This window comes from Emydura macquarii, unplaced genomic scaffold (assembly GCF_026122565.2).
Source record: "Emydura macquarii macquarii isolate MOO-44397 ecotype Brisbane River unplaced genomic scaffold, CSIRO-AGI_Emac_v2 contig_2897, whole genome shotgun sequence".
Classification (NCBI taxonomy): Eukaryota; Metazoa; Chordata; order Testudines; family Chelidae; genus Emydura; species Emydura macquarii.
Window position 1 is genome coordinate 37,997,960 of NW_027133034.1, and position 15,252 is coordinate 38,013,211.

The 15,252-nt window shown below is 39.2% G+C and overlaps 1 protein-coding gene across 4 annotated transcripts in view; it reads left to right on the plus strand.

The window, feature by feature from the left end:
* ARB2A (ARB2 cotranscriptional regulator A) overlaps nucleotides 1-15,252 on the plus strand; it is a 351,893-nt gene that overhangs the window by 331,227 nt on the left and 5,414 nt on the right. The window contains exon 12 of one of the 4 annotated variants that reach the window (XR_010923834.1): nucleotides 5,396-5,418. The exons of 2 other annotated variants lie outside the window; for them this stretch is intronic. Coding sequence is in view for 1 of the 2 variants with exons in the window: in XM_067568690.1 (XP_067424791.1) it covers nucleotides 5,396-5,433 (38 nt within the window). In the remaining variant the exon portion in view is untranslated. Of the gene's footprint in view, nucleotides 1-5,395; nucleotides 5,460-15,252 lie in introns of those variants that run through there. One more of the 4 variants, XM_067568690.1, reaches the window with a different exon arrangement.

Below are 15,252 nucleotides of genomic sequence, written 5' to 3' on the forward strand. Positions count from 1 at the left end.
TTGACCCATCGCAATGATCACTGTCCATAAAATTTTGCAGACTGGGCTCAGTCACCTGCCTTTTCCAGTAATGTTCATTAGCACAGACCACCAAAGGTCACTCTAATAAACAGAGGGTCAACACTCACTACATCAGGATAAATTCATTGGTGGAACAACAATGTTATCTTTTCTGTCTTCCTTACTAACAGAGATGTAGAGCTATATAGATAGTACATATAGGTCTTCTGAATAAATTCTGTGTGTATTACATTTATCTTCACAAATGAGGGGACTAATATCTGTGAAATGAAATAGCTATGAATGAATTATCGGACATCTCATCATGAGTGGATAAATATTATATCAGACCTAAGTAATGGTGTAACACAAATATACATTTCTTTTTTAAGTTTTCTTTTCTGAGACATTTTAGACTTCTTTTATGTTACATGAGGAATTAAAATATTAAAAGATGAACTGAGATATTTTTAAGCCACCCCCAAAAACTGAACTTACAACTTTTTATTTCGGATTTGTATTCTGATAGTATAAAGAGGTCCCAGCCCTATTGTGCTAGGCACAAAAAATAAATGCATTTCCCTTCAATGCAATCACAAAAAATTTAGTAAATCCCCAGTTAACCCAATATTCACATCCACTCCAGTCTCAATTCATGTGCTTTACCATTCAACATCATAATACCCAAATACAATCAGTCTCCTCAGCTCCATAGCAGACTCCATTTCCTCTACTACCTGAATTCCAACCTCAGCTAGATGGAGATACATTTTCTATAGGCATAAGTATACTGCTGAAGCTTACTTTGTGTTGTTTGTATGTGAATAAGTGTGAGGTCAGAATGACCACACCACACCTGAAGCAGGAGGGGATGTTGTCCAGGCTTGCTGAAGGAAGGTAGCAGTGCTTTACCATGGAGGAGGGAGGGAAGAAGCTCAGAAACTGCTGCAAAAAGGTGGGTGGAGGTCGGCTTGGTGACACTGACTCATCCCCTGGTAACGTAAGGGCAGAAGGTTTTAAAAAGTGCAAGCCTGGGCGTTAGAAGCCCTTTCTCCAGGCAACAGGCAAGGCAGCACCCACTCTCCCTCCCCTACAGGTGCAAATGTCAGGTTGGGTTAGGACCTGCTATGGGCATTGTGCTAGTCGCTCCTCTTAGGGGGGCTGGAAAATAATTTTTCCCCCACCACTATTTGGCTTAGGTGGAGTGGGGTTTTTTTCACCTTCCCCACAGCATGCGTCAGGAAGGACCTATTATGGTGAGGAGCAAAGTAGGTTAGGCCATATGTCACAACTCATTTTGTAAGTGTGGGGTGGATGTCCAGTGCAGGTACTCTTTACGGAAGACATCCAGTGACCAGATAAATGGCCTGGTAAAGGATTTTAAAAGGAGGTGCTGGTTAAAGGGATGGTTTGGGGCTCTTATGATTGGTACGGCAGGGAGCCATACTCCCTTTCTTACAGCCCATCTTAACCCTCCTACGAAGAGCGGTGGATGGTAAGATCCAAGTCATGGGTTGTCTGAGGAACCTGGGATGGAAAATGAAGGCAGGGCTGGTGGAAGCTCTAGGTAGTTATTTGAATGAGCATGGAGTTGCCTGCAGTGTATACTTTGATCTGCCAAGTAGTCCCAGACATCTAATAATAAAGTTGCAGTCTGATTAAATCCATGTCACATATAGCTTTCAGTATAGTCAGACAATTAATATTGCGAAATGGGATGTGATTGTGTAGAATTGAGTGTGTGCGTTGTGGTTGAATATGTGGTGGAAAGGAAATGGAGGCTGTGGTGGGTCTCAGGAGGCTGTGAGCCTTTTCATGTTCTGGGGAGCTTTTGCTTGGCGGTCTGGTAGGGGGATTAAGATGTGGCTAGAGAGAATCTCCCTACTGCCTCCCTTCCTTCATTCCCACATCCCTCCTTGTCTTCTGGCACATTATAAACATTAAACTTCTGTTTATGTTTATAACAATTAACATTTATTAAAGTTAATTTTTATTAAATTAAATTAAATCAATTATTAAATTAAAAACAAATGGCACCACTTAACACGTGCAATGGGTTAGGGAATGGAGGGAAGCCAGAATAAGATTCTGGGCCTGGGAACTGCCCTAGGGATCTGGGGACAGGTGTGCAATAAGGGCAAAGGAAGTCAGTGGGGAGCCCCTTCTTCAAGCCCCTTGCTAACATCTACGCCTTCCCCATCCATATGCAAACCCAGTCCTGCAGCAGCTTAAGCCTGCACAGAAGACTTCCATTCTTGAAGGACCTGCTAAGGTCAGACCAAGACTCCCCTCTGGCCAAGCATCGGTTTTGGCAGATGGAGCAGCTGCCTCTTTAGCAGAACTGCATCACTTGTCAAGCAGCTCTTCCCCTCTCTCTCTGACTCTTCCTGTCTCTCTGTTCCCTCCCACTGTGTCGCAGTCATAGTCAGCAATAGGAGAAGGGAGGTGATGGAAAAAGTTGCATCCAATTCTGCCTCATGTGCAAAGTTAGCATCCATTACAGCATCTGACTTTTTCATAATTAAAAAAAGCTTTCTAAAGAAAACCAGAGAGAACTGCCCCTCCTCTAGTGTATCAGAGGCGACCCCATTCCAAAGTACCACAACAGAGGTTTAAGAAGTACCAAAAAGGCCTAAAGGGGTGGGTTTATTTAGAGACTGTCAAGGGCAGAAACCATTGAAGGAGACAGGGCAGGAGGATTAGGGAGACAGGAGAATGGTTCTGGGCAGTTCTGTCAACTTTTCTTTTGGCAGCTAATTTTATATAATGAGAGAAAATAACACTTTTTGAGCTTAATTGTAAAAGTATCCAGTGTCTGTGCCTATGTGAATATGGGTGGTTTATGGTGACTGTGGGCCTTTGGATATAGGGTCATGAGAGACATGACATTAGTCCCTCAGAAGAAATTTTGAAATAAAGGTTCAGTTTTAAATATTTATTCTGCAAAAGATAGTTATCTATCTATCTATCAAAATTCAGTTGTCCTCTGAGGAGTTACTCTGTTTATATTAGGGGACTGAATTCAGCCACGAAAGAGGGACATTTGCTCAGAAGGACCTGATCAGCCTTAATCACTCACCAACATCAGTTAGAGTTTTCCTTTAGATCTATTTTCTTAAGTCCATTGACATTAATGAAGAGGCTCCCATTGACTTCAGTGTCCTTTGGAATAGGCTCTGAAGTTAGCATGGCAGGATTGAGCCCAACATGCTGAAGGCCAGAGTCTGACCAGCCCCTGAGTGGGTACACAAGAGCATCAGAAGGTGCAAGAAGCCTCTCTTCCATCTTGCACAAAATGTGGCCAGAATCTCATTGGACAGTTTAGTCTCTGCTCCGTGTTATGGCTCTGGAGGTGCTGGCTGAAAGATTAGTGTGAATACAGGGCTCCTCATCAGTAGCTAGCTGAGCTGGTTGAACGGAAAGATAGTTGAATGAGCTGCACAATCTCCAGGGATGGTCTAACACTAGGGGATGGCCATCACGGTAGCTCCCAGGAGAAGCCTGGCTGGGTCAGACAGAATTTACCTTAACTCACTAGCATCCCCTCATATTGCCTCCAGCATGCTGGGTTTGCAATCATGCCCTTTTAACAGTACAGTGAGCTGCATTCCCTGTGTGGCTTTATCATTAACAGTGTCATCAGTGTTTTCAGTGAAAATCAGTTCCCTAAACACAGGTCCTGGCATGAAAGTAGAGGAGGAAATTATATGCAACTGTTTTGATTTAAAATGTATCTTTTTATTCTGTTAAAGATTAAGGATTGTAAACTGTTCTTAGTATTATAGTTTGGGGGGTTTCAAGCATTTAATGTCATGTTTTACACAGTGTATGATTTAAAACATTATCCTTTCCAGTTTTTCTTTTGTGCAGTGGCTGCCATTCCCATGCTGTTGCCTTTGTTGTTATGTTTTTTTTATATGTACCGAAGATTGATTGGTTAACACTTGTGCTATTGGTTTAGCTGTTTCTGTGATGATTTACACAATTTCATCTGATTGGTGGATTTTATAAATAAGACATGATCTTCTCTACCAATTCCTAATGTAAACTTAGATCACCTCTTTCCCGTTTACCTCTAATAATTCATTCCATACGTAGATGAATGATGAAGAAAATATCATTTAGGGGGAAAAGAAAACATAAAAATACATTGGTTGAAGATATTTATTTTTCAAAGAACTTATTCCTGTAACCCTGACTCTGAAGAGTAATCCTGTTGAAATCAATAGATTTACTCATGTAAGTCAGGATCATTCATATTAGTAAGGGTTGCAGGGTTGAGTGTATATCTATAGATATGTATTTGCCTCTAAACAGATAAATAAATCACTGAAGTCTATGAAAATTTTGAGTTATGCAAGGATTACATCAGATCTGCTCTTTAGTATTACATATGACATAAATTACATTATTTTAAAATATTGATAAGACATGATTTAAATATGAGAAAATAGACTACAGAAATATTGCCGCTTATGGTTGTCGCCATACACGACAGGGCGGTACTAAAACCTTGGGCACAGAGCACTGGCCTGGGACTCTGGGTATCCAGGATCTAGTTCTGTCACTGTCTTGTTGGGTGAACTTTGGCAAGTCACAGCTTCTCAATTTTCCCATCTGTAAAATTAGGATAATGATGCTGACCTCCCTTGCTTTGCTATGTGAAAAGCACTGGATAAGAGCTAGGTATTAATATGACACTAATTAAGAATCTCTGAACATTTCTCGTAAGAATTGGTATTTTAAGGAGTTATACCTTGTGGAACTTACTCTGGAGTTTAAATAGTTGTTGCTCACAAAGTCTCAAAAAATATCTTGAACTAATACAATGTATTTAAAGGACACCCCTTCATTTTGAAAGTTTAGAGTCTGAGTAATGCAAAATTGCCTTTAATCTAAAAACAAAATTTGCAAGTACTTCCTTTCTTTTACTGATGAGAGACTGGCACTGTTTAAACACTGAGTACTGCATATGTGCTGTTGTATGCAATTTGATAAGGATTTTTCCTGTGTGACCAAATACTCATTTCATGTTGGGATAAATAGCATCCATTTTTAAAACATTGATTAACACTTTAACATATATTATCCAGAGCTACCATGAACTATCATGTGAATAAAATCATTTAACATATTGTCTATACATCATTTCACTTAACTGTTAAGAGTTCTGTGTTGCTCAAAAGCTTGTCTCTTTCACCAGCAGAAGCTGGTCCAATATAAGGTATTCATTCCCTCACCCACCTGGTCTCTGTAAGTAAATGATAACTTTTTAAAAGTCCATAGCCAGGTATTTCTGGTTCTCCATAGACACTGGTACACACTGTCATTAGTTTGATAAGTCCGTAATTGTGTATCATGGAACCCTCTTACATTGGAGTCATTTTTTTCACAGAAGGCTTTGATGTTATGTGGATGTTCACTGTAACCTAAACTGCTGTTTGCACAATGGAATTCACACACCCTGGACAAAGGCTGTCTGAACTGGCTTTATATGGGAAATTATGGACAGGATAGAATTCACCCACAGGCAGTTTACAGAGCTACAGTGTAAGTACACATTCAGTGATCCGTCTTTTAGATCCAAAGATCCCCTTGTGCCTCCTTATACTGAACTCATTGGAAGCTTGTCTCAGCCACATACAGCAGATGCAGAAGCCCCATTTGCATGTCTTTTTCACTTTGTTGGGCTTCTGCAGATGGTTGGTAACTTGGAGAGCCTTTTACACAATTCCACTCTGGCAATATTCAGGAGTTTCTCTCCTTTTCACTATAAGGAGTTTTTCAGGCCCCAGTCCTTTTGTTTGCCTGGGCTATACTCAGCTATACTTTAGACAAAGGTGGGTCTATGCCACATTTGTGCTTTCTGATCCCTGTGGTTGCCAGGGCCCAGTTTGGACCCCGGTGCAAATTAGAGCAAACTCAGAGCTATTCTAACTTGTGCCAGCCAGTAATAGCCTGCTTGGCTGCCACTGCCCATATCCATCACCCGCATCAACAACATGCCTACTACACCCAAAGATGTGTGCTGGGGGCCTGTCCTAGTGCCATCTACGCAAACTCTGACCATTCATGGAGTTCCCCAGCTGGCCAATTACCAAAGGGCTGGAACAGCACAAAGGGACTGGAAATGGGGCTGCTGATCTGGCCTTTTATATCTGCATTCACTATCCGTGAGTTTCATTGTATTTATGTAATAGACTAGATCTGTTGCTGTATGTCAGCGCATATGCACTTATGTGACAGAGTTTTTTAAACTACTGTATTCAAAGGAACATAAATGTTTTGACTAGAACCCACCAAACCATAGGTGAAAGTCTAAGCTAAGTTATTTCATTGTAACTACTCTTTTCTTTCTTCTACTCATCGTATGTCTTAAAGTGCCATTTTCAGCTCAGATTTTAAACCTTTACTCTTTCTCTTTTGATGAATTTATTAATGTAGTTTTTTTTCTGTTCTATTTATTTCACTATGCCATGTACAGCCCTGGACCCACCCTATTAATGTTAACAACAGTTCCTTCTTGGACTGAGGGCAGCATGTGATCCTTACTGTGTAAGCCATTGAACTTGTTTTTAAGCAATTACATTATTTAAAAAGAGAAAATGCCTAGACATAGGTTAACCCAATAATGTGGACTCAGAAGTGAATGACCTCGTGACTTTCTTTTGCCAGTTAGGGCTAAGAGAGGCAAACAGGTGGATTATCATTCTTCTGGGATGCAATTGGCTGCCATCAGTGCTTAACAACTAGTAGTGTAAAATGATAACTGCAATAGTGCGATCCTCCTGTTTCCATCTTGCTTCACAAACCTGCCTTGGCTGTTGCAAGCTTATTTTGGGCAATATTGGGGGCTTGTGGGGGTTAGTTGAGAGGAGGGTATGTCCTAACAAACATACAACACATTATGTCTGGATCTGGGGAGATAATATCCTAGAAACTAGAGATAACGTATTTTAGGACATCTTGCCCATTCCTTACCATTACTGCACAGGATTCAGCAGCTTCCCTTGGAATATTAGTCCACTGTCTAAAGGAGCTCTCTGGGAGTATTTGCTCTGATATTAAGGCTACATTTTAATGTATTTAGTTTTATCCTGTTACGCCATCTTGGATCCTCTAAACAATTTCCTTCCCTCCTTTTAGGTGATTATATTCATGACCCCTGTAAAGCCATCTTTTCAAATCCGTACTATATATACTTAGTTCTTTAAATATTCCCCCAGAATCAATGCTTTTATCTTATTAGTCATTTTTGTTGCTTCTCTCTTAATCCTTTTCAAACTGTTGACATTTTTGTGGTATTGAAGTGTCTAGAACTGCATCTAGTGTGCATGCAGTGGTTCTCATGGTCAGTGGTTCTCAAACCTCTTGAGCTAATGGACCCATTGCCCAGTCTTTCAAAGTTCTCATTCTCCCTGTCAAAAATATTTACTGATTTTAATTAAGAGATTTTTTTCTCTCCTTCTTCAATCTTGCTGGTGACACTTCGGGAGCGCTTGCTCTTTCAGGGATTTTGGGAACGGGCTAAACCGGCAGCACAAAATATTCACAAAAGACTGAATAATTTCCAGGAATCACTTTCTAACCTTAGATGGATGTTTTTGGGGTCTTTACCCCAGGAATTTAAAACCTACCTTTCTTTTGATACAACCTGCTATTTTCCAACATAAAAAATTAAATGTATTTTAAAAAATAACTTTGCAATAAAGAGAGAGTTTAATCGGATCTACATGACTGGTTGAATTCCATCACAGGCAGGGAAATTCTCATATACACAAATGCAAACATTGAAATATAATTAAAGTTACAACACATCAGGACTTTCATTGTACACCCATTTCTACCTGATTATAAATTTCTGAAAAATTCTTCTTTCTGGATGACATTTTCCATACTTTCTCATAGGCCAGAAGTGATGGTTTTTTTAAGGAAAGACTGATTAAAATACATTCACTTCCTGGAGTTATGGAAGATGAAGAAAAAATATTTCCCATTTTAGTATATTTTAAGAGGTTTTCCTTCTTGCACGTGACATCAAAATGGTTGCTCTTTACAATTTGAATCATTCCACTGACTATCTTCTCTGAGGATTGAGCTCTTTTGTTAATAAGATTTAAAGCTCTGAGTTTCATTGAGCTTGAGGCCAGACTGAGGGTTTAGATCATCTAGTCTGACCTCATGTATATCACAGTCCATTAAATTTCAATACCCATATACTGAGTCCCGTAGACTTTAGCTGAGACTTTAGTTAGACCAAAGCATTTCAGTCCTCAGGAGACTAAACTGTTGTGAGCAACACACAGGAAGAGAACAGGAGGGACTGAGGTGCCACCAATGCCCAAGGCTTTTGCAGTAGCAGGGAATTATTACGTGGGTTATCTCCAGATAATCCTAGCAGGTGATCCATGCCTGATGTTACAGAAGAAGGCAAAAACCCGCAAGGTCCCTGCCAGTCTGACCTGAAATAAAATTCCTTTCCCATCTCTCATCTGGTGTCCCATCTCCAGCTGCGGCTGATCTCTGATCATTCAGCAGACGTTGGGGGGAAAAATACATCTGGCCAACTGTACATTGGGGAAAAATATTCCTCCCAGACGCCTGCATTTATCAGCATGGTCATACCTTAATAAAGTTTGGAGCCACACAACTCACTGTAGTGCTAAGTTAGCAACCTAATTAATATCTGCATCAATAGTTTTCACCTCAGTAAGATTTCAATGCAGAATGCTGACACTGGGACAGATCTCATTCTCAAGTCAAAGGTACATTCTCATTGAGTAAAATCAAGCTCTTAGGGAATTGAGATATCAGTGGCAAAGTTTTCATTGAGTAAAATCAAGCTTTTAAGGAACTGTGATATTAATTGCTCCACTGAGGACCAAATCCTGAGGTGTGGTCTACCCTTAATTCACTTTGAAGTCAATAGGATTTGAGGTTGAAGAGCAGCTCACAGAACCAGACCATACAGTAGCATTGTAGTTAATATTTGTGGAGAAACTTCTCAACCTAGAAACTTTTCTCTGCAAAAATATTTCAATGCAGAGAGCTTTATATTTAAATCCCTCTGCTCTGGTGTAGCATGGAAAGCTTTTGTCTTGCATATCTTATAAACTCCACAGGATGGAACCACTGTTCTGCACAACTTGTAAGCACCACAGAAGAGGTTTTTTGTCCTGCACAGTTGGCAAACGCTAAAGGAGGACATCTTTGTCAAGCACAGCTGGTAATCACAGCAAGAGCAAATTATGGGGAATTCAAGCTCTGTTAGTGAAGCCAGTAGAGCTTTTACCTTCTGCAAGCCCAGTAATTTCAGCTGAAGGAGCTTGTAAAACTCTTCTAACCAACCAGTTCTGTTGTTTTTGGAGGTTTTTTTCTTTAGGGGAAAAAAGAAAAAAAAAATGAAACCAAACAGTCATAAGTGTATGTACAAATGAATCCTGAGATGATTGATTAATCAATTGCTCACTCATTTTTGTAGGTACATTTTTGTAAACGTGGTAGCAAATCTCATTTTGTTATTTCCTGTCTGTATTTGTATCCTACCTAGCTTTGTTGTTGTTATTTCTCTGTCGTTACTAGTGTTTCCTTTACCTCCAATTTAATGTATCATCTGCTTAATTAATTTAATTAATTAATATGCAGTTTGCTCATTCTTCCAGATCATTAATAATCATGTTTAAAAGAAATGAACCTATTTCCAATCCCTTTGGCACCTCTCTAGACACCTCCTCCAACCCACTGCTTTGATATTTATCATTACTCATTGTTCATAGTGCTATATCCAGTTTTCAGGTTAAATGACATTGCTCATTTCCAAGATAATCTGAATTAGTTTAACAAGTAAATGTTCATAAAACAGTGTACCAAATGCTTTACTTCAGTCTAGATATAGTGGGCCCGATTCGCTGTTACATTACTCCAGGTTTATGCCAGTATAACTCCAAAGTAATACAGTCTAGAATCAGATGCACTGTATAAATCTATATCTACCATGGTCTAGATATAATGCCTATATCTATGTCTGTATCACTATCTCCATTGATCTCCAGTTAGCTAGTGATAGCTATACAACAATCTAAAAATAGAGATAATGGTAACCACAGACCACTAGAACGCTGAAAGCTATAATCCATTGTGCATGCCTTCACCAGGTTGCCGGCCAACTAGAAATGGCACTCAGATAGACCTATAGAGAGAAGCACTGTAATGGATAGTCCCATCATCCACTAATTATCATGAGTCAGTCAAGAAAAGTGATGGAGTTTGGTATTCCTAATAAATCTATACCTACTTAATCCTAATGTTCCTGTTACCGATAGGTACTTGCAGATTTTTTATTTTAATATTGTCCTATTAGTTTATTAAGATTTGAAGTTAAATTTACCAGATGGTAATTTCTCTTAATTTTTTTTTTTTTAAATTAGCACCACCTTTGCTTTTTTCCCCTCAGTCCTCTGATGTCTACCTGATTTTGCATGGGTTTTCAGAAATAATTGCCAGTAGTTCAGCAAGTTCATTAGCTGATTCCCTTAAGACCCAGAGATCCATGTCATCCAGGCCTGATGATTTGTATATTCAGTTTTTGCAAGTATTCCCTTTCCAGTTTTTTTTTTTATCAACAGCTGTATTGACAAAGTCTTCATTACTTCTAATTGTCAATACCTCTTTTCTTTATTGTTCTTGATATACTGATTTTAAAAGCTGCTCACCATCATAACCGTTTTAGAATAATTGTTTGTTTAACCTCATTTAATAACAGACCTACTTTCTCCTTTAGTTTTCCTTATTCTCCTGATATACGGTACTTGTTAAATATGTAAATATAAATATACCTCTTCCTGTTCCTATCCCTTTGGCTAACATTAAATCATTTTGCTCTTTTACTGCCCTTATCTTTTCACTTGAATCTGAGCTGACTGTCCATATTAGGATACTTCCTGATACCCTTTTTCCAACATAGATTTTTTACCATCAGTTATTTGAGTAGACCCTCATAAAGCTACACTGGCTGCTTCTGTTTCCTTGCATTTTTTTTCCAGTGCAATTTTTGTTTTAACTGTGCCGTATTTTAGGATGTTTTATCTGTGTTCTATACTCATGGATTTTCATAGGTCTTCCCCATTACAGCATACACCTTAGATTTGACAGGTACCCCAAGCAATTTTTCTTGAAGCCTTTATACTACTATGTTCTACCAACCCATTTCTTAGCACAGTATGTTGATTCAAATAGCTTTTAATCACTTGGTATGAATATTTCTTATTATGTCATGTTCCCAAATAATTCTTTCTTTTGGTAAGAAGTAGATTCACAATGGCTTCTCATGTAGCTAATCTGGATTGATCTAGTAACTAGGAATATGATTGAGATCTAGGAGACCTAGACTTTATTTCTGAGTCTGCCATGACTTGCAGTGGAAGGGATAAAAACCTCATGCCTCTGGGTTTAAACTAATCTCTAACTATTAGGAATTAGGATGAGATTTTCAGGGGACAATTATCCCAATCTGCCTGCTATCGAGTTCTTATATCTTTCTCGGAGGATCTGGTGACCAAATATTGGACTAGGTGGCCCAAGGGTCTGACCCAAGATGGCAATTCCTGTGTTTCTAAGACCTTGGATAAGTCAGTTGTATCTATGCCTCCATTAACCATCTGAACATAGGGATGATGATAATCATTGTAAAATACTTTAAAGCCTTCACATAAAAGATGCTATATAATTGCAAAGAATGTGTTATAAAGTATTGAGTTAGTTATATTATTCTCTGTGTTCTTGATCATGAAGTTGTCCTCTGTGTAACATAGGTATTTCTTTGATGATTGATGTTTAGCTGTATTTTGTCACCCAACAGATGTCTCAGTAAGTTTTTTTATTAATGCAGGATCCTGTGAGTTTGGGCTCCTCTTTAGGTGGTCCTTTAATTTGTCATGCTCACTTTCCTTCACTCTTAGAACTCTACAGAAGATGTCCAATTTCATCTTTATTTTACATTACTTGTGTCTTTACCCAAAGTACTTTATTGCTTCTCTTTTCATTCATATTGGTTAGAGCTGAATTAAGTTGGAATTTCCATCCCGTGAGAAATTCTGACATTTCAACACGATTGTCCCAAATCGAGATGAAAGGTTGAAATTTCAGAATTTTTCACAGAATGGAAATTCTGAACAATTTTAATTTGGAAATGTCTACATGTTTTGTTTTTCATTTTCGATCACAGTGAAATATTTTGACTTTTCCAAAATTGAAATTTTTCTGAATGGATCTAAAATTCTTTGTTTCGAGTCAGATATTAAACTGCATTTTCCCACAGTGATCACACTGCCTTATAGGAATTATAGTTCAGGAGCCTTTTGACTCCATTATCCTTTATGGGCCAGGCTCCCGGCCAAACTACGTCTTTGGTGATGTACGAAATCATGTGACTCCCAAGTTACCCAGCACAGCTTGATTAGGGGAGATATCTGTTCTCCAGGAAGCAGGGCTACAGGAGAGAATGGAGGAGCTCATAGGGCAACATACCACAAGGGATATACAGTTTAATGTTTTGTTGAATTGATCTGAAACCAAATATTTCAGGTTTATTCAAAAAATGAAGTATTCTGATTTAGGTCAAACCAACCTAAAATTAAATATGGGGAAAATTAAAAATTTCAGCAAAATCAACATGTTCCTTTGGAAAATGTTGATTTTGTGGAAACTGCATTTTCTGTCAGAAACTCATTTCTAATGGGAAATTCCCAACTGGTTCTATCATTGGTTTTGCAAATATTTATGATATATAATGCTATCCCTTCTATTCTTCCCTTTCTGTTTCTCTTGTATAGACCATACTCTTCAATGTTACTATTCTATTTGGAGAACTAAACCACCAAATCTGTTATGCCTACTAGGGCATACTGTCATTTAGTATAACTTCTAGCTCATGTTGCTTATGTCCAATACACCTTGCAATTTTCTAGATTTTTTTTGCATAAATAATAAATGAACTGCCTTTATAGTGTTAAATTTTATAGGATACGTTTTGCTTTCCCTTCAATGGGAGCTGAAGGTGCATATCTGAGGGCAAATTTTGACCTTTAAGGGGCCGTGAAGGGCAGTGTAGAGAGTTGACAAACTAACAAGGCTGGGGTTTTGTTCTTGTCTTTTCTGTATTACTCTAGCAAAGAGTCATCATAATCCTAGAAACTAAACAGCCACGGTAGTGATTTTATCACCAGGGAAATTGTTCATCCATCAGTAAGATTGTTGCTAGGAAAGGGAAAATAAAGAAAGGGAGTTAAAATTGCTTTAGGCCATTGAGTCAGCAGGCCCTCTGGATTCAAAGCCTGAATTGTTTTTGGAGAGGGGTTCCTTGCTGTAGGAAAGCTTAAATTGATCAGCGTCTCAATAACATTGGTGTGTGATCTCTGAGGAAATGAGAAGGGTGCATGGGAAAAGGAGAAAGGGAGTGGAAGACAATTAAAACAAAGTTTCTTGGACATTGTTTTTGTCATTTTGTTTCTGAAGATGGCCTTTCACAAAGGAGAAATATAATTGATAAAGAATAAAACAGTGTGATATTTTCTATATTCAATTTAAGCCAAATCTAGGCCAACAGAAATGAATGTGGGTGTGTGTAGAGAGATGAATGAGGGAAGTCTGGAGTGGCAGAGTTGTATGTGTATGCCTTTTGCGGTGTGGTAGTTGATCTGTATGTGTAGGAACTAAGGGTGAAGATGTGGAGGCTGTCTGCCCATAGAGGCCCAATATAGTGTTAACGGGTGCAAAGACAAGGAGTTGGTGGTGGTACAAGTAGCTGTATGGGGAGGATTGCCTATGCAAGATTGGTTAAGGATTATCTGGTGGTGAGGTGTCTGTAAATGGTGGCTGTGGAGAGATACTATTCTTGTGTAAAGAGTGTCTGTATTTGTGTGTGGTAGCAGCGTGTCGTTATGGAAATGGGTCTCTATAGGGGATGACATCTTTGTGTAAGGGAGGTGTGCTGGCAGTGGATTGTCTTTCTATCTTTATGGAAAGATATGTGTAGGATGGTGGATTGTCTTTTTGTGAAGGAGGAGCTATATCTTTATGTGGCGGTGAGGTGTTTTGATATAGAAGTGGGAAGTCTGTGTAAAGTGTAATTTTGGGGTGGTTATGTACGGCAGGGGTAGTCAGTTATTTTTGTCAAAGTATAGTCAAGCTTGAGACTCCAGAGAAATATTTTTCACACTGCAATAACAATAATGATGATAATAAGCAAATAAAAAGATTCCACAGTCTGTTCAAAAGCGCCCAGCCGGCCGGATTTGTCCCATGGTCCACCTATTGACTACCCGGATGTACAGTGTAATGGATTGTCTGTTTTGAGCATGATGTCTGTCAGAGTGATGGATTGTCTCTGGCTAAAGGGTGTCTGTGAGGGAATACCTGCATTTGGTGCTGAGGTGTTTTGTTTTTTGGGGAGGTTGTTTTTTGTTTGTTTAAAAGATGTCTAGAGAAATTTCAGTGAGATGTGATGGATTGTCTGTATAAAAGGTGTAGGGGGTATATGTGTGTGATGTGGATTGTTTTTTCTAAAAGGTATTATTGGAGGAGTGATGTGTGTATTAGCTGATTACCTTTTTAGTAAAAGGTATCTGTGGGTGATGTCCGTGTGTGAAGTGGATTGTCTCTGTAAAGGGTTTCTGTGGTGGACGTGTGTAGTGAATTGTTTTTGAAATGCATGTCTGTGTTAGCAGTTATGTGTTATGGTGAGGTGTCTGCACAAAGGGTGTCTCTGAAGGGGGGTATCTATGTGGGGAGTGGTGGTGTCTGTGAAAGGAATGTATGTGTGGTGCTGGATTGTCATTGTGTAAACAATGTCTGTAGGGGGATAGCTGTGTGGGGTGTCTTTGTTAGCAGTGCTTTCCCTTGTCTCTGTGTGTTGCTGCAGGGATTCCGGGTAGTTGTCTGTAACAGCTCTTCCAGGGGCCACTCCCATCCCAAAGTCACCCACCCACCCCACACTATAGAGCTCTCCTCTGGGCAGGCCACGGCCATCATGTCCTTTATTGTTGTAACTCCCAGACTGTGATACTGTCACAAAACTGTTGCTAGGCAACAAATGTTACCAAGTCTCAGCGAATAGCTGAAGGGGGAAAGCGAAGTGTTGCACCATTGTAGAGTAACCATAGCAATGACCTACTATTACAGACTAAAGAATTATCATTAACAATGTTAAAGTATCAAACGGAGGCCCAGGATCCAGAGACTTCTAGGCAGCATCTC